The sequence below is a fragment of the Megalops cyprinoides genome, chromosome 4, assembly GCF_013368585.1.
Source record: "Megalops cyprinoides isolate fMegCyp1 chromosome 4, fMegCyp1.pri, whole genome shotgun sequence".
Classification (NCBI taxonomy): Eukaryota; Metazoa; Chordata; class Actinopteri; order Elopiformes; family Megalopidae; genus Megalops; species Megalops cyprinoides.
Window position 1 is genome coordinate 44,577,215 of NC_050586.1, and position 19,269 is coordinate 44,596,483.

At 39.0% G+C, this 19,269-nt stretch overlaps 1 protein-coding gene across 1 annotated transcript in view; it reads right to left on the bottom strand.

Moving 5' to 3' along the window:
• LOC118776507 (netrin receptor DCC-like) overlaps positions 1-19,269 on the bottom strand; it is a 195,831-nt gene that overhangs the window by 162,311 nt on the left and 14,251 nt on the right. Inside the window, exons 3-4 of the mRNA XM_036526869.1 lie at positions 2,221-2,508; positions 395-545 (exon numbers count right to left, since the gene is read on the bottom strand). Coding sequence (XP_036382762.1) covers positions 395-545; positions 2,221-2,508 — 439 coding nt within the window. The remainder of the gene's footprint in view (positions 1-394; positions 546-2,220; positions 2,509-19,269) is intronic.

Sequence of the window (19,269 nt, forward strand, 5' to 3'; positions counted from 1 at the left end):
CATGTAATCTGTGCTTCCCTCATTTACTGCAGTGTTATTATCTTTAGAATCATCATCGTTCAGCCTCTTCCTCAAGGCAAATTCAAACATCAGATGGGACTGAAGATATTAAAATACAAAACATTAAAATGCATGCCTTGCCTATGTCTTGTTTCACAACACTTGGTTTATTGCTTGGTAATGTCAATGTACATTGTTGATTATGCCCCAATTACCACAATTTTCAAATGTCACACATTGTAGAGTAAAAAAGGGAAAAGGTCAGTGCACTCTTCAAGATGTTTATCAACATTAGACACAGCATCTGCCAGTGTCATCATGTGCTGTGATGGCAAATATCAAACAGCTTATGGCTAACCCTTCCTTGCAATGGTACCCCACCCCTGTCTCTGACCTTGTGGGGAGCATCTCATCACCCCTCATCCAGAAGAAGGAAGGAGTTGGGAAGCCGGAGGCGGAGCACTCCAGAATGGCATCATTTCCCTCAAGAGCAACCACTTTCATTGGCTTCTGCAGGAATGTCACCCCTCGGTTGACACCGGGCTCTGTTAAGTAAGAAATAAAGTCTTTCAGTCAGAATCAGTGGGAGAGCTCCATGAGCCCCAATGTGACATATATCATATGTCCTATATAGTTCATGTAATTCCTTCTGAATTTATTTAGATGAAACATTTCATGTTGCTAATATTTCTAATTCCACATGAATATGGATGGTCTGATGTGATAGCAATGTGGGTCTCTTATTAATACTTATGTACTGTAACAGGAAACAATGTGCTTCTAATCAATTTGCAACTGCTATGGAACCAAATTAGGTCAGTTCTACAGAGCTGAGTAATATCTCACACCTGGCCACTGTTCCAAAGCACACTATGCTGTAGATAAAATTACACTGTGCATTTCCATTGGTTAACCCAGAGGGACAATTACAATGGTTTATCTGAAATCCATTTCCACATGCATCCTTATGCATATTTAGGTTGGGAAATAGCATTTAATAGTGGCCAGCAACTGATTTTAAGGCTCAGCTTTGTCTCAACTTGTGTCTGCCTTGGGGAAAACAACAGTAAAAACTGCAGAGAAATGTATTTCAACCAAAACCGAAATCTCCTATGTGAATTAAGTGAACGCTGTTCTGTACATTTCCTTTTTTTAATGGACAGAACATATAAATATTGTGCCTTCACAGACATCTTCCTTGCACCTTCCCATTGTGTAATGGTGGAACACAATCTCAGACCAGCCCTGTTCTTCCCATCACCTCGTGTGTAAATTTAGATGACTCTGCAGCTAACATTATATTTTATACCTATTTTTATTGTATTTTTAAATCTCACAAATGAATAATCAACACAGAGCGTCTGTAGGACATTCACTATCACCAGAGAAATTCAGCATGGGCACTGGCAAGTGAAAGTGCAGCCTGCAAGGAGCAAAAGAGCACAGTTAGTTAAAAGGAGAGGATGGCTTGGTCAGGTTGTAAGAGCTGGGTGTGATATATTCATTAGTTTGAGCAAGGGATTTAAACAAGAAGTGTTTCGACAATATTTTTCACCAACTTCATGAATGATTAAAGCACAAAACATAATTGCAGCTGGCCTGAATGGGTCCCCTGCATTTCACGTGACACATTCACTGGCGCAATCATGCTCAAAGTATATGAGTGTTAGCATATACCAAGAGGTGGGTCATCTCAGAAGCACTCTGGAGTGTTTCTGTCACACAAGACTGGTCACATCAGAGACCCTTAGGCCCCTATGATTACGCCTCTCAGAAGAAGGCTTCTTCAGGAGCACTCTGAAATGAAACACTGTTTCTCAAGGCTTTCTGGGTGTATGGATTAGAATCATATCATGTGGGAGTAATGAGAATATTTGTTTGCAGCAGCAACAGCATTTATGTCTGGCTCCAGTGGTGTATGGATTTACAAAAGCATGCTGCCATATGGGTGTCTGCTCTCTAGTGTCACAGCATGTGATGTGAAGGGCAGTCTTCCTGGAGTAAATCACCTGAAGGCAGAATGACATTTTTTGTTATTTAATGAGAGTTATTCTACTTAAAGAGCATATTGCATGGACTGTAACCCTTCTTTTAAATTGACATCATAATACATTTTTATTGTCTATCATTATAGATTTGTAAGTGCTCACATAATCACTGTATTGCCTACTCATGGTATTGTTGGTGATAAATTATTTTGTGTCATCACTGTAGACCTACCTGGCAACACACTGAGCTCCGCGTCACTTCCGATGCGGGAACTTCCTGGGTTCTCGGCCAGGCAGCGGTAGGTGGCGGAGTCTGGGGGCTGCACTCTGCTGACCTGCAAGGACCCGGAGGGCAACACCACCACGCGGCTCTCGGGGGTGAAATGGAGGGGCAGGTCCTCGCGGTTCTTCTGCCAGCGCACCACAGGGCTGGGTTCGCCTGTCACCTCACAATGCAGGAGAGCTGTGTCCCCGAGGTGTGTCGACACTGACTCTGTAGGAACCACCATCCGCAAGGGACCTGAGACAGAGAGAGAAGGGGACAGCAGTGTGAGAGAGTGCTTCAATCTAACCTTGAGCTGGGATTAATATTCTACCACACAGGTCCTGTAAATTAACCAGAAAGATGTATTACCACATCAATAAAATATTAACACTGTAACTATAATTAAATATATTTGAAATATGGCTAATTTTATATGTTTCATCGAACACAGAAATGTGCAACCCCATAACCTTAGCGCCATAATTTTCTGTTCAGTGAAAGGTCGGAATCAGCAAAGTGCCCAACTTTATATAAATTGTACTCCATTAAACCTCCTAAATCTCCTGACAGGGGAGAAAATATGAGGCTATGCTTGAAGTTCTCTGGTTGCGTGACAGAGGCTGCCCTTTTCCATTTCACAAGAGGAGTGTAGGAAAGAACAGATGACTCCAATTGCTTTTCACTGATACTGCATATAATCTGTTTGGTCTGCATTACATTGTTTTCCTCCATCTTTGATCACATGGTATTGTAGTTTACATGATTGGTGGCTGTTCCATCTCTAGAATGTACAAATTTTTGTCAGGCCACTGCATGGCCTTTGATCATCTTCTATGCATGATTCAGTCTGCAGACAACTGGTTGCTCTGAACCAGACAGTGTCTCCAGAGTCTGAGACACAGTCTAAAATGGGTCAGAGACCAGAAGCCAAGTTCTTACTAAAATCTGCGATGGTCCAGATTTCAGGTCTAATGAAATTAAGGTGGGGCTGGGGGTGTGCTGAATTAAAATTCAATTGAATGAACAATAAATTAATACATGCTGAATTTAACCAACATGTAGATGAAAAAATAAGTGGGGAAATAAATACAAATAAAAAATGAACAGTTAATGCGTATTAAAATCTTTTCCATACCATTTCAATATATTTGGTGGTTTTGTATGTCATTTTCTTATATTGTATGGTTTTGTATGTTATAGTAATTGGATTTGCAGCTAAAAAATCTAGGTTAGATCTAAATTTTATTTATGACATTTACATCATAAATGTAAGATGCAAATGCATCTAGAATAGTGGTGTAATTAGATGCTTCAAAGTAAATAATTAAATAGTTTTATGTTCAAGAAAGTCCAAAAAAAGTTTGGAAATATATAATTCTGCAGAAAGTAATTACATTTGGAGTGTCAAAACAGAGCACAACTACAATAACTTTAAAAATAAGATTGTTTATTATATTATGTTTTTATATTTTATCACATGAATTCCCCTGCTCATTTTGAGACCTGTATGAATATCAAATTATGCTGTACAAGAGCACTTCATTGCACAACACTCTAATAACTTAGGTGCAGTGCTTGCCTTGATACGACATACCAGTCATTAGGCCTGCAGCATGATTTGACTCTATTTTAAATGCGATCACACACCACACTTCCAGTGCATCCATACTGGATGAACTCACAAAGAGGTCTTTGAAGGGGACAATATAACAGATGAAATCTACAGCCTGTGGTGAGCTAGCAAGTAGTATGGCTAGCAAGTAGTAGTTCTCACAAAGTGAGATTCCAATGTAAAGCTCATTACCATGAAGAAATAGACCTCAAAAATATGAACATGTACATTGTTCAAATGAAGTTTGCCTGCTCAAAATACCCTTTTAGTCTATGCCTTTTTCACTGCTACAGTAATGTGGTGCTTGCCTTCATAAACCAGTATGACATAATCAACTCTGACACTGTTTCCTGACACTGTAATCTGCGCTGAATTTCTGCTTTGAATCACACAGTGCTGGAGCAGCATGTGAACTTTGGGAAACTCTACCAATGGGGTAAAGAACCACACCAACACAAGATGAACAGAAACCAAGAGGATCGGTAATACACTGGGAATACCAGAAACAGCTCAAATTATAAACCTTCTCACGATTAAGACAGTCAATTCATGTCTGACTGTCAACTGAGTATCCTGAATAAATAATATGCATGATAATTTGGTTTGAATGCCATTAATGATACACCTCTCAGTAAGTTCAATGAATATAAATAGCTTGTGGAAAGGGTGTGATACTTTTCAGTAATGTTGCACATTTCTTGTCAGAAATGATCTAAAATATGACTAGCTGGGTGTCTGTTCATATCTTGATGAAGAATATGAGTAGGCAATGTTATTATTCAACTTTTAAATCATGATTCAACTTTCACTAATTAAATGTTACTGTTTAATGTTTAAATTACTTCTCAATAGAGATGTTTTAAATAAAACATGTTTTATATGTGTATTCTCTTATGCCTCTTTCTTCTGTTTACAATGTTTTCAATCACAAATATTACAGAACATCTGAACCACAAAGAGGCAACAATATATAAAGTGGAGGTCACAAGCATTGAACGAGTTAATATCATACAAATTATACAAATACATTAATTTGTAAGGATTATACAATATGAACATCCAATTGGCACCCCAGAACCTAAGAAATTGTAATTACTTAATACTGGACACAGGTGAAAAATATTAATATTTTTGACCACAGGTTAACATCCATCAACAACACTGTACAAATTAGTCCCTATATTTTAGAGCACATATTGTTAACATGTTTAGTGCACCATCACCTGTTCTTTCTGTCACAAAGATAGTGATTTAATGTATGGATGAAAGTCCTGCAGGAAGGAAATGAGCTGACAAGACTTCAAGGGAAGAAAAAACTACAGGTTGTCACATATGATCATCAACAAGCTGAAACAGACCCATTAATGCTACTGTATGGCCATATCCTCGGACAGAGAGGGACCTCAACAATAAATTAGTCCTAAAGAAATTAAAACTTCCAACACTCAGCAAGCTTATTGAACCTCCACCCTGCAGTCCTTAACAAGGCTACTTAATTGGGTGCACAGCTACTAACATGGCATTTAGCAAACGCTCTTATGCAGAGCAACTTACATCAGTTACAGTTTTTTTTTTTCCAATGTTATCCATTTATACAGCTGGATATTTACTGAGGCAATTGTGGGATAAGTACCTTGCCCAAGGGTACAGTAGCAGTGCCCCAGTGGGGAATCGAACTGGCAACCTTTCAGTTACGAGTCTTGCTCCTGAACCACTATACTACCCTGCTGCCCCTAACCCTCCATGCATGTGTGGACAGAAATTGACATCCATGATAGTTGACTACAGTATGACGGTGCTCCATCGTCAGCAAAAACTGTGCAAATAGAAAATTGCATTTCAGACAACAGAAAGTTATAATAATTATAATAATTGGTGAGAGCTGAGTGCTAATAATAACAAGCTTCTTTTTCACTGCTTGTTTTCATGATGGACGCACTGGTTGCATTCAGAAACACCATTCAGCATCTTAGAGTTAGGGTTAAATTCATTTTAATTCTGTTAATTCAGGTATGCAGCGCAAGGTGTCATTTGCCAGGAATGACTGGGAGCCTACTTTGGTGGATCAAATAGGCTTTGTTCTGCCAGGATTATGGGTGAGTAGGTCAGTCAGTGTGCTCCTGACACTCCCCTCTCAAATAGCCACAGTAGCTTAAATGCATAATTAACTAACGTACAGGGTGGGGAAAAAAAATGTTATACACATAAACATACTGTATACTTTGCACCATTTGAACTCCACATTTGTAAAATTTGCAAAGCAACAGTTTTTGTTTCCATATGGAAGTATTGCAATATATTGAAAAATATGTTGTACAGTCCAAGGATATATTGCAAATACAATTAAAGTATTTTAATGCAAATCAGAAATATATTGCTATATACCAAAATGGCACTAATTTACATATTTTAAGCATTTTGAGCAAGCTAAAATATACGGTATATTCTCAACATAGCAGTTTATGTATGGAGGCTAGTTTGCTATCATATTACTTGTACAGTTGTTCACCATAGTAATACTGCTAGCAGTACCAGTAGCTGACTATGCTTTCCATGTACACATGAAAATAAAAGCTTTCTAGCTATACAACCATTTCTCCTTGTACTGTAGTTTTAGCAGGGAAAACTAGAAAAGTTTTGCCATACTGTATACAAATTTGAAAGCAATAACTACTTGCAACTGCATTTAGTGTGCTATGTGAATGAATCCACAGTGGGTCGGCACCACTACACATTTAATCTCAGCTGGACTTTCCCTGATTTAAAGTGGAATTACTAAGAACATGAAGACTTCTCTGAATGTTACTAGTACCACTGGGATATCTTAGATTTTTTTTTCCTATTCATAATTCATAATTCCTAATTTCCCAACCCCATGGGCATGACTAACGTAAAGACATTCTGATTGGTGAGATAACATTAGAGAGCTGAAGATGGGTTAAAATGTTCATATTGTCTGTCCAATTATTAATCATTAGTGATATTTATCAGTGCTTCCTTTCACCAAATGAACAATACAACACTTTATTTCTTGATTCTGCCATCATACTGATGCCCAGACAGACCATTTGTTTCATCCCTTAAATCCCATGTTACCTTTATTTTATGATTATTTTGTTATTAATTTTTTTTATCTCACCATGGCATTTTTGGTATTACTATACAGTAATTTGTGCATCTGCTTGTGGGCTGAGATGCCTGTCCTTCTTTTAAGTAATTACACCAATGTTCTTCAATAAACCTGCACAAATCCTCTTTACGTCTAACTCAACAGGCCAAATATGTGTGGGAAAATGCATGACCTGTTCCACTCAGAGGCCCCAATAAACAACACAAGCTTCAGCAGCACATGAAGTAAATGGGAATGTATGTTGGGTGCATGTAGCAGAGGTTTGTATAACATGATAAAAATTGGAAAATTAAATTTTCTTCTCAAAGAGTAGTTGTATGTGCAACTTGCAGGGTTGCGCAAGGAGACAGAATACAATACAATACAATAATCCCATTGTTACAGCAGGTAATTTGGTGTTCAGGCAGAATCTTACATGAAAACACATACACTCCTGGGCAAACAAAAAAAAAAAACTGGACCAAGCCCAAAATGGCAAAACATTAAGCTTTTAATGGTCTTAATAACAAATAACTTTTCAGGAAATTAGCAAGAATTAAACAAATAGATAAAGTAACTTAGTATGGGATAGCTTTCCCCTGTGATTTCTTTAAATGTTGAAACCTTGAGGGTAAACCTGTAGACAGCTTTTTACAGAAGAAAGAGTCAATATTGTTCCACTCAGCATTGATGGCTTCAAACAGTTGATGAGTAGTTGAAAAACATTTCCTGGCTAGTTTGTGTTTAATGTGAGACCAAATATTCTCTATCGGGTTCAAATCTGGACTCTGGCCAGGCCAAAACATGAGTCTGATGGACATGTTCTCAAGCCACTTCTTGGTGGTCTTTGCAGTGTAGGCAGGTGCATTGACTTGTTGAAAAATAATGTCTGATTGTTTCTCTTTAGAAAACAAGCAAGTCTTTCTCCTGTACTCCAAAGCATTAATTGACTTTTCACAGTGAAGCAGCTCACCAGTACCAGCAGGTGTAAAGGTTCCCCACACCATTACACTGTGGTAGAGCATATATTGCATATATTGTATTTCTCACCAGGTCTTTGAAGACACCTCTCTGGAGCATCACCATACAACTCAAACCATGATTCATCACTCCACACACTTCTGCTGAACCACTCTGAATCAAAATTTCCATATTCTGCCAAAAGCTTCATTCTGTCTTTGATGTTTTTCTCAGACAGCAATGGCTTTTTAACACATCTTCTAGACACAAAACCTGTAATAGACAACCTTCTGGTAATTGTTGTTCTAGAAAGATTCTTGTTGTCTGAGGTGTTGAATTCTTCTGACAGTTTTTTTTCCTGTCTTTGAAAACCGTAAGTTTCAGCATGATGTGGCTTTGGGCCTTCCAGATCCTTTCTTTCTGGCAACATCACCTGTTGTTTCAAAGCGTTGACCTATTCTCTTAATAGCTGATAGAGAAATAGGGATTTTCTCTGCCTTTAGGGTCTTGTAAATTTCAGAATAACTACAGTTGGCCTGATGAAGACCAGCTATGCGATTTCTGACAGCAACTCCTGCATGATATTTTGTTTTTTTTGGAGCAGATTTTCCTTGGGACTCACAACACTGCATATTGTAGATCTCTCTATCACTCCTGGTTCCACTTATGAGCTCATTATCAGGCCTTTGACGGGCTGCGTTAGGTGTGGCAGATCACCAAATAATGACTTATCTTTTCAGAATAAAAACATCCCAGAAGATATTTTTAGAAAATTTTGTACATCCAGACATGTGTTAGTTTGAATTTTATATCAAACATTTTAATCATTATCATTATTTTACCTTGTGTACAAGAACACTATATAAGTGAATTTCCCTGTTTCCAGCTCCCCTGTTTCACTGCAGCAAACGTTAACGAGCAAATGGTGGCACAGAAGGTCTCAGGAGTGTATTTGTATAATTCTTGCTAATTTCCTAACCAATGATTTGTTATTAAGACCATTAAAAGCTTAATGTTTTGCAATTTTGGGCTTGGCCCATTTCTTTGCCCGGGAGTGTACAATATGTATTATAATAAAGGAAGGGCTGCTGAAACATTTGTAGCTGTCAAAGTACAAATGAATAAAACATCAATTCAGACATCAAAACAACCCCCACAGACACAGACAAAAATAGTGGCATAAAAGCCAACTCCTTGCTGGTGATCTCTCAGGTGCCAGTCCTGCAAATGAGTATAAGGTCTCCTACCAAATTCAGCTTTAGTGACTTTAGAAGACAGAAATCAATATGACACTGCATGGCTGAAACATATAATAAATGTATCTCAGGATATTACTTTTTTTTTTTGAAAACCAATCCTGACGGATCAATCATAGGTTGTAGAAAGAAATACAGAAATGAAAAGCATCATAACAGAATATACCATCTAAGAAGAATAAGTCTCCAGTTCAGGTCAGCACAATAAATACTGTATAAACACTTACTGGCTCAAACCTTGAACCAAATTGCTTTGAATTTCATCCTCATCCTATTTTGCATCTTTAAACTGGAAATAGGTTTATTATAAATTTTCTCTCTAATGCTTAAACAAGAATCAAGGCTGATTTCCAACATGTCACTCTTCAATCTCAACATGACTTCAGACTGTTTGATCTGTGCTTGATTCATGCTTCAGTTATACTGCTGTGATCTGAGCTACTCTGAATCAATGCAAATCACTGTGCGTGTGTGTGTACAGTGTCTACACTGTGAATGCAAGCAGATATCTAATCCTGCATCGGCACCATGACTGTTCAAGGTTCAAGAATGCCAATAGGACATTTGGTCTTGGAGCTCTCTGTGTTCTGTGATTAATCTGAAAAAATCTGTGTCAAATCAATCACACAGAATTTCCTATTTAGCATGCATTACTTCACAGCATGGTGCATCAACTTCCAATCTGTGCCATGAGGGCACAGGCACTTTGAGTGTATAAAACAGCATTTTTAATTTATCCTCATTGCATAATCCTCTCTCTTGTGTGCAATATTGTTCTGACATCACAGATAATGTGGTACACCAACAAGTGTTTTGTGTGCGTGTGTGTGTGTTTGTAAAAGTTTGTACATTTTGGCCCTACAGGTGCTATATGTAGTATGCTACAGATATTTACACTGTTATCAATTGAACACATTAATTAAGTGTATTAATTCAATGTATACACAGACATACACATCACTTTATCAGTGTGGTTCTGATTAGGTAGCTGCAGGCTGTCGTGTTAATGCTTTTTGGCCTCCTGTCAGTTGGAACAGCCCCGGTATTCTATGAGACACTAGCTCTAACAGCTTCAAATTTTTAGAAAATAAATGAAGCAGTATAAGTCATTTTGTCAGCGTGTATTAACATCAGTTTCATGGTATGGTCACCATGACACATACTGTATGTTATTGGAAATACAACATAATGAAACTTTGTTCTGAAATGTCTGAGAATAAATCAAGTTTTTCCTGTTGTAGTCTTACTTTGCATTCTTATACTACCTTTGACCAAAAAAAAAAAAAAAAAACGTAAATTGATTACATCTGTAATGATGCTAGAAATGATGTTCTCTGAATTATGATTGAGGACATTGCCTTCCCACGAACCATCCAGGTCCTGTGGGACATTTTAAACTGCTGAACACACATTGTAATACTGTTGGGACAACATGGGCCATCCATTCTTATAATTCTATATAGTACATTTTGTATAAACAGATTTCCATATGCTTTTCTTCTTTGACCTTTCTTTCAGTCTGGGACACTGTAATTTTTAGCACTGCAGTCCAGACAGCTCCATTTAGTTTCCAGGGCGTGGAGGAGCAAGTAGTCTGAAGTGTTTCTAAATTCAATTAAGAGGGGGTGCAAAAATTAAGCTCCTTTTCTTCCAGCTTTGAAGAGCCAGGACGACAGCGATTACAGTCCTTGTTAAAGTGAACTAAAAAGAAATTTGTTGCATCAACTCCAGCCCATAGCAGATGCCTTAATTAAATGAAGATTACACTTGTATGCACCACACTGATTTCCCTCATTAGAGCAATAATCTCTGCTCTACAACCTTTACGAGGAACAGGCGCAGAGACCTAGTGCCGCTCGCGTGAAGCCACTCTGACACCCGTGTCTGCACACATATCACAATGACATAAAGTCAATCGAAAAAGTGAAATGAAATGCTGGTGAAAAAGGCACTGGCTGGCTTCAGTCGGTGTGCTTTTCTGCAGATCTGAGATGAAAAGATTAGCATAAGACTACACGCGCTTAATGTGCAACCACGTTTTTGAGCAGAGCTGCTTTTATTATCAGTGAGCTGAAGTGGATAGCGGGGCATCGGGGGAGATGTAAATCCTACAGTGGTAATGATTACCTTTGACTTATGCATTCAAGGAGACTGAGCAATCACCATCTATGACAGGCGTGTTGCTCTACATGTAATATGGTTCTCAGGAGGAGAGAGGGTTGGGGAGGAAAGAAGGGAGGTGACACCTCACTGCAATCATCTTATTCCATCCACACAGCTTCAGCTGCTGGCTAGATCTTGACATTCACAACAGGTCTGAGGAAAAAAATCTTTATTCAAATGTTGAGTTAATTAATGTTAATGTAACTTTGATTCAAAGCTTTGCAGCATTTTGATGAGCTGAACCAGGCTGTCAGGGCTCCCGCCCCCTAGCTGTTGTGTTTTTGTTTTTTTTTTTTTCCTGTCCATGTGCTTTTGTTTTCCTTGTGTTCTAGCCCTGCCCCGCTCTCCGCCTTGTCTCCGCCCACCTGATTGTCTCCACCTGCCTGCCTGCACACCTGCCTCCCATCACCTAATCAGCCCAGCCCTATATCTACCCTGCTTGTCGTTTCAGTGTTTCTGCTTGTCTCGGTTCCCGCCTGTTTTCCCTGTTTGGATTTTTGCTGGTTTTTGACTTGCCTGTTCTTTGACATCGGTTTTGCCTGCCCTCCTGTCCTGATTGCCTGATCTGCCTGCCTTCAAGGTTTGACCCTGCCTGTTTCTGTTTTTGATCCTTGTTTTCCCCTTGGACTGCCTACCTGGTATTTTGACCCTGCCTGTTTTTGGACTGCTGGCTTGTTTGACGATTCTATTAAACGCCTGGAATTGGAGCACTTGTGGTCCGCGTCTGAGTCTGTGCCTGAGTCCTGACACAGGCAAAATGTATGCTACACTTGCTGTTTGGTTCCTCCCGTGCAAACCAGCCAAGCAATGTTAAACAGCAGTACACCCTGGAAGCCTTCCACTATTCAGACACAGAAAGCACAGCACCATTAATTGAATGGCTCACAAAGTGTGTGGTGTGTGTGGGGTGTGTGGGTTTTTTTTTTTTTTTTTTTTTTTTTTTTTTTGGGGGAAAGGATTCTGAACAACATGAAGTATGGGTTATAGGTGTGTAGAATGTTGTTCACTAGATATAAAGGCTTTTCAAATTATAGACAGCTCTTTGTGAATGTATTGTGTGCTGTAGGGGATGAACTAAAGCATAGCTATATGTGAGCATATCCCAGGGTGCCACTTCCTCACAAAAAGCCATTTCATCCCTCAATAGTCCCTTTATATTAGTATATGGGTCTAGATGAAAAATTGACACAACAAAAAGATATCCCTAGTGCACTCAGTTATGTCACTTTCAAATAAACATGTTCTCCCTTTATATAAGTTGCAAAATAACAATGACATTTAATGTTTATGTTCTCAAATGAGAAAAATTCATGTTGGTCACATTGATAACAGAAAATTGTTGGTTTAAAATCCATGTACAATTATGGAGGAGGTGCTTCCAACAAACTACTTAACATCCACTGCCCTAAATGCCTTGCTTGATTCTCCCCTTTTGCATATTTTTGCACCTGATTTGCTCTAGTTGCCCCATGCTTGAAGTTCTCCTGTCCCAATGCTGAACTGAGTCCACTAAATTTGCCATCCTGCCAATCATTTGTGCAGTAATTTTCTCTGGAGGCAGGTGTCAGGCCACCAGTTGCATCTGTAACCTCTGCCTCTCAGGAGCACGTGGGCAGCAGCAAGACAAGTAGGTTTAAGACTAGTGAGATAATACCACCCTTTCTTTTATTGACACTGTGATTTAAGCTTCAAAGCCTACAAAAAGAAAAAAAATATCCAATGTACATAAATTACAATACAGATAGACATTGAAACATTTGAAAATTGCCTGCTTTGCAATGCAGAACATTTTTCCTTCTGCATAATGCTCAATTTTCCAAACATAAACAACACATGAACAGTTCCTGTGTGTTGACAGAGATTATTCTGTCAAAAAGGAGAATACAACAGCACAAAATTGTGAAACTGTCAGGCATCCTCATAACTGCCTATCAGGTCCTGTTCCCTGCTACTTCCCTGATCTTCCTCCAGAGTGCCCTTCATCCTGCCTGTCCCTTACTTAATTTAGTCAAATATTTTCACCTGTGTGTAGTTAGTCTAGGCATATGTTTTTTGTTCTATAAGCCCTGTTGCTTTGTTCAATGCCCAGTCTTGAGCTATCTTGTGCTTTCCTCTGCCCTAAGTTTGGCTGTTACTAGTCACTAGTAAGGATTCTGTGTCACTTTTAACCTATCTGTGCTTTTGCATGATCTTTGCATCTGGATTCCTCCTGCTCAACTGTTACAGAAACATATGTGGACAATGGGGATGGCCATTGTAGTAAGAAAATAAACAGCCCCAAGCAAGTAATGTGCATGCGAATAGGATGTGATGATGTGGTCTGTGCCACGGAAGTGAACTACAGAAGTAATGGAACAATATTTATGAAATGCATGTAAAGGCTTCTTAAAAATGTATGGGTTCAAGTCATTCATTCCACTAATAGCACTTCTACCCACCAAAAATAAAAAAATATATAAAATCAAAACCAGTTTCATGTAAAATTGTCACTTTTTAGTATGTGTAGCTTGACGTTTCGTATGTTAGACTAGGAAACTTGGTCTACCTCTGTCTTCCACTGCCTCTGTCTAAACCCAATCAACACCTAGGTATTTATGTGAGTGCTCATCTGAGCCTAGACAGTCTTAGTTCGGGCGCTGTTTGTGTGCATAACTTTATTATTATTATAATTAACATTATTAACATTATTTAGGGAATAAACCATGTCTCTGAAAGACCAGTTTCATCTCATTCATCACACTCCGTTCCAAAAAGTAGAAATTAACAGCTACCAGTATCTAGCTAGCAACCATAATAAACATTGATATATAAAAACACAACTAACTAGCATAAACAAGATAATGTGTAGGGTACGCCGTCACGCGCGTAGAGCACAGACCATTTTGGAGCGATTTGGACAATGATGGGGGGCTGAGTGGCGTCACGTGTATAACAAATAAAGCTTAATAACTTAAGAAACGTAGTTAACACAAATGTTTCTTATTGCGGCACAAACCAGCACAAATGTTGCACAAACGATTGAGACCATTTTGGAGCGATTTGGACAATGATGGGGGTGGGGAGCTGAGTGACATCACTGTTCAGAAAATGTAAAGTTTAATTACTTAAAACCCTTAACAGCAGAAACGATGATTTTTACGGCACAAATTAGCATTTTTTTGGTTGGAGTTTGTTTTTGTTTTTTTTTTTTGGTGTGTGTGTGTGTGTGTGGAGGGGGTGCCCTATTTAATTGACCTTTTTTATTTACTTGTCCCTTTTTTCCTAAACAATTTTTGGGAAAACAGCACACCTTCAACTTGCTGCATTATGGCATGGTGTCTAGGTTCTTTGGCAGTTAGAATGTTAACAATTAACCTTGCTATGAGTCACAGACATGGCCATTTCATTTCATGGCCATTATCTGAATGTGCAGATAGCATCATCAAACAGGTAACATGTATATTATCATGCACTTTAATGACAGAAAGTTTTTCTCTTCCTTGTGATCCACACCACTCTATTATATACAAGGTTGACTGGCAGAACAGCATAGTATTTGTGTGACCTTTTAGTACTGTACAGACTCTTACTGCAACTAAATATGCCAAGCAACAGAGTGAGGAGTGTACTTTGCCTGCTGATCCTATTTAAAAAATACTAAATGCCCTGTACACAACTGTTCAATACATTAGCATTTTTTTCTGAGAGACATTTTTTTGTAATGCAAATCAGCTGCCAGTGTCCAAAACTGAAAAAAAGTCTTCAGGGATTTCTCAGGATTAGAGTGTGTCAATTAAAATCCGTCTGTCTGAGAGGGCCTGATAATTGCATGGTATTAATATGGCAGTCCATTACCACGGAAAACAAATGTAGGAAAATAATGCCACACACAAAAACACACAGGCATCGGCACACACACACGCACACGCACACAGGAGCAGAAAACAATTATTATATTCCTCATTCATACATGAGAGTATTCCCCTGATAGCCAGTCAGCCACCCATGCATGATCATTACCTGAACGGAAGTGAAAAGGTTATTTTCTTAAGGGGAGTCATTTGGGTTGGTGGGTTATGAATGAGTCAGATGGGAGTCAGAGAGATGAGAACAAACCTAAAGCGACTGAGGTTGTAAGACAATTTTTGGTTTCTCAGTGGAACATCACTGCATAGTTGAAATGCTGCTGTAAGCTGATGATATGTGCAGATCTGAACAAAACCACAAATCACATACCATTACAGTGCAGGTAACACAGGGGGCTATCAGGGTATCACTGAAATTATGCATCTCTGTTTGAGCAACACTAGCCATCTGTAGCGAAGAATGCATTTTATATGCAGATTGACTATTTTGCTTGTACTAGTAAAAGGATTTGCTCTGTGATTGGTCCATATTGAATCCTTCAGCTCCCCAATGTTAAGGTGGAAGAGATGCTGCAACATTCCCCTAAAGCTCTGTAATATTAAAGTGGTCTCTGAGTGTAGGATTAGGCTGGTCCCACCGTCTGTGTTTCTGTTTCAAAGAGACTACACATGACCCAGGTCCTGGAGCCTCTGCTCCTTCAGAATAGAGTCAGGATTGTCTTCTGTTTCATCAAAAGATGTCAAACTATGACTATAATAAAAATTCCAAACATCACTCTGCAACAGTATTGAGGTACCAGCCTCATGTGTTGAAAAAAAAGCACCTAAAATATCTCATTTGCATAATTAGTATGTGTTTCTAACTGAATAAATAATAATGTTCTATATTGTTGCTGAAGAAGGGCATTAGGTAATGCATAAACCAAAAAAAGACGGATTTTAAGCATTGGAGATATGCATGTTGCCAGAGCTGTGAGGTGAAAGAGTGCATACACAGCTGTAACACATTAACATACACCCGGTGGCCTGAATAATGCATGATGACACCCCTCATCATCCTTTACCACCATGCTTTCACAAGGCAATATTCCTAAATTGACACAGCATCCAACCAGATATTGAAAAATATATGTAAACTGGAAAACACTGTAAAATTTACAAATAACCAGGACCCTTTTCCAGTCACATCAAATCAAACAACTTATATTTCCGTTGGAGATGTCAAGGTCTCTGCACTGCCAAGATAATGCATTGCATGTGTAGCAAAGTGCATATATTAATGGCAGCCTGCATACTTAACGTGTCTGGCAATAAATAAGAGAAAATCTGTCTCTCTTTGTGTGGGGACCAGATATGAACAGCATTTGGCATGCAACAATGAAAAGATGACTCAGAAAGCGTTATCGCTCAATTACCTGAAAAAAAAAAATAAACACATGCTTCACAAAAGCCAAAGCCCAAAACTGTTGCCCTGCCATTTATGTGTTCCTGTCTGTTTCTCTGCATGAACCTTTCTAGTTTACTTGATTTTTCTACTGACGAATGAACTCAATCACCAGAAAGCTGGGATCGCCAAAATTCCCAGACCACTGACACCTTTTCAAATCTGATAGCAATTTTGTTCAGATTGTCTCCCTTCACACTCGCTCCAAACAGCTGCTGGTGACCATATCTCTCACCTGCCAGAATGGCACTTGTCAAATCCATCACTCTTCTGTCCGTATGTTTACCTCTTTCACTCTCTTTCAGAAGAACAGTTTTTTGACTTCTTTACTTCTCTCCCTTCACTCCATCTCTTTTTTCTTTGTGTTTGTCAGACTTTTGTCAGTCACCCTTCTCTTTTGTCCATCTGACTGTCACTTGTTGTCTTCTTTCTGTTCCTCTCCACTGTCTCTACCTCTGCTTTTCTTTACATCTACAACAACTGCATCATTCCCTCCTCTCTTCTGGCCTGCCCCCCCTCTGTCACTCCTTCCCTTTGTCTTTTTCTAGGCTTGTCACTCCTTCTTGCCACCCATAGCTCTCTGTGGCAAAGTTACTTTCCTCTGTGGCACCTTGTGCTGTCAATCTGCTCAATGCAGCTGAGCATGGGAGGCATCACTCTGTTTTTAAAGGCAGGAAAGAAGACAGGACAGAAATACTTATTGTCTGATGTGGATGGACACATTGATTTTCCTTTTTGGGTGGTAATCCCTGTGAAAGTTGCAGAAGGGACAGTTTTGTAATTTCAGTCATCAGATTTAAGTACTTCCACTTGTGCAGAACTACTGTAAGTGACAACAAAAAAGACCCTGTGACAGAGAAAAAAGAAAGCCCAAGCATTGAATGGATCTGGGTCACTTGTTATTAAACTACAAGAACATACAATGAGGATGTAATAACCTGAACTTATTTGCAAACATTTAATTGATTGGCTGCAAAACTGGGGACTAAATACAGATCACCTTAGTAAAGGTAAAAATATTAGATAAATATCACCTTATTAATACAGTGCCTACAGAAAGTCATCATACCTGTGAAAATCTTTACCTTTTGTCACATTACACTCTGGAAAATAAAATAAATTAAGTGTAACTTTTTTGAGCTGTATGTACATATTATAACCCTCATCATTAAAGTGAAAATAACATTTTAAAACATTCTGGAGGATTGTTAAAAAATAATTAGTGAAACACCTGGTTTGGTAAAGTGATTAGCCCCTTAGAGTATACCATTATAAACTGCTCAGGTGCAACCAATCAACTTCCAGATCAAACACCAGGCTAATTGCCCCACCTGACATCAATTGTAGTGGTTTTGATTACTTCAGAATAAAACCAGCTGTTTCTTGAAGATTCCACTACTAGTAGTGCATGGTACTGCGAAGAATTCACCATGGTTGGGAAAGTGCTTTCAAAAGGCCTCCGGGATAAAGTCATAGAAAGGCACAAGTTAGGAGAAGGCTACAAAAAGATTTTGAAGGCTTTAGCCATCCCTCTGAGTACCGTTCAGAGCATCATTAAGAAGTGGAAAGCGTATGGCACCACCAACATGCTGCCTAGATCAGGCTGTCCATCCAAACTGGACGACAGAGCCAGGAGGACATTGATCAGAGAAGCTACCAAGAAGCCAAAGGCAACTTTGAAGGACTTACAAGGCTTTATAGCTGGGACTGGTCGATCTGTGCATGTGACAACAATCTCACAAGCTTTACACAAAGCTGGCCTGTATGGCAGGGTGGCAAGAAAGAAGCCTTTTCTGAAAAAGTGCCACACTCAGTTTCATTTGTGCTATGCAAAAACACACCTGGAAGATTCTGATGCCATGTGGCAAAAGGTGGTATGGTCAGATGAGACCAAAATTGACCTTTTTGGACTGAACTCCAAGTGCTATGTTTGGCAAAAAGCAAACACAGCACACCACCCAAAACACACCATACCTACTGTGAAGCATGGTGGTGGCAACATTATGTTGTGGGGGTGTTTCTTCAGTGGGGACTGGGCAATTGGTCAGGATTGAAGGGAAAATGGATGCTGCCAAGTACACCCAAATTCTTGCTAGACAGCTGAAGATGGGCAGGTCATTCACCTTCCAACACGACAACGATCCTAAACATACCGGCAAAAGAACAACGCAGTGGCTTAAGGATAAGACGGTGAATGTCCTTGAGTTGCTAAGTCAGAGCCCTGACTTAAATCTCATAGAAAATCTGTGGATGGATTTGAAGAGAGCAGTCCATTGCCACTCACCACGGAATTTGTCTGAACTCAAACAATTCTGCAAGGAAGAATGGGCAAATATTCCCCAATCTAGGTGTGCAAAGTTAGTACAGACATATCCAAAAAGACTGATGGCTGTAATTACAGCAAAAGGTGGCTCTACGAAGTATTAAATCAGGGGACTGATGACTCCAACCCTGTTATTCTAGTTTTTCATTTTTTTAATTAATTTTCAGAACTGTCGCCTTTTTCTTTCATTATTTTGATGTTGTAAGGCAAAATCTGTAAATAAAGCTGGAAAAGGTTGGAATGGGTTTTGATTTCAGGCTGTACGACAAATAAAGTAACTATTTCAAAGGGGTATGATGATTTT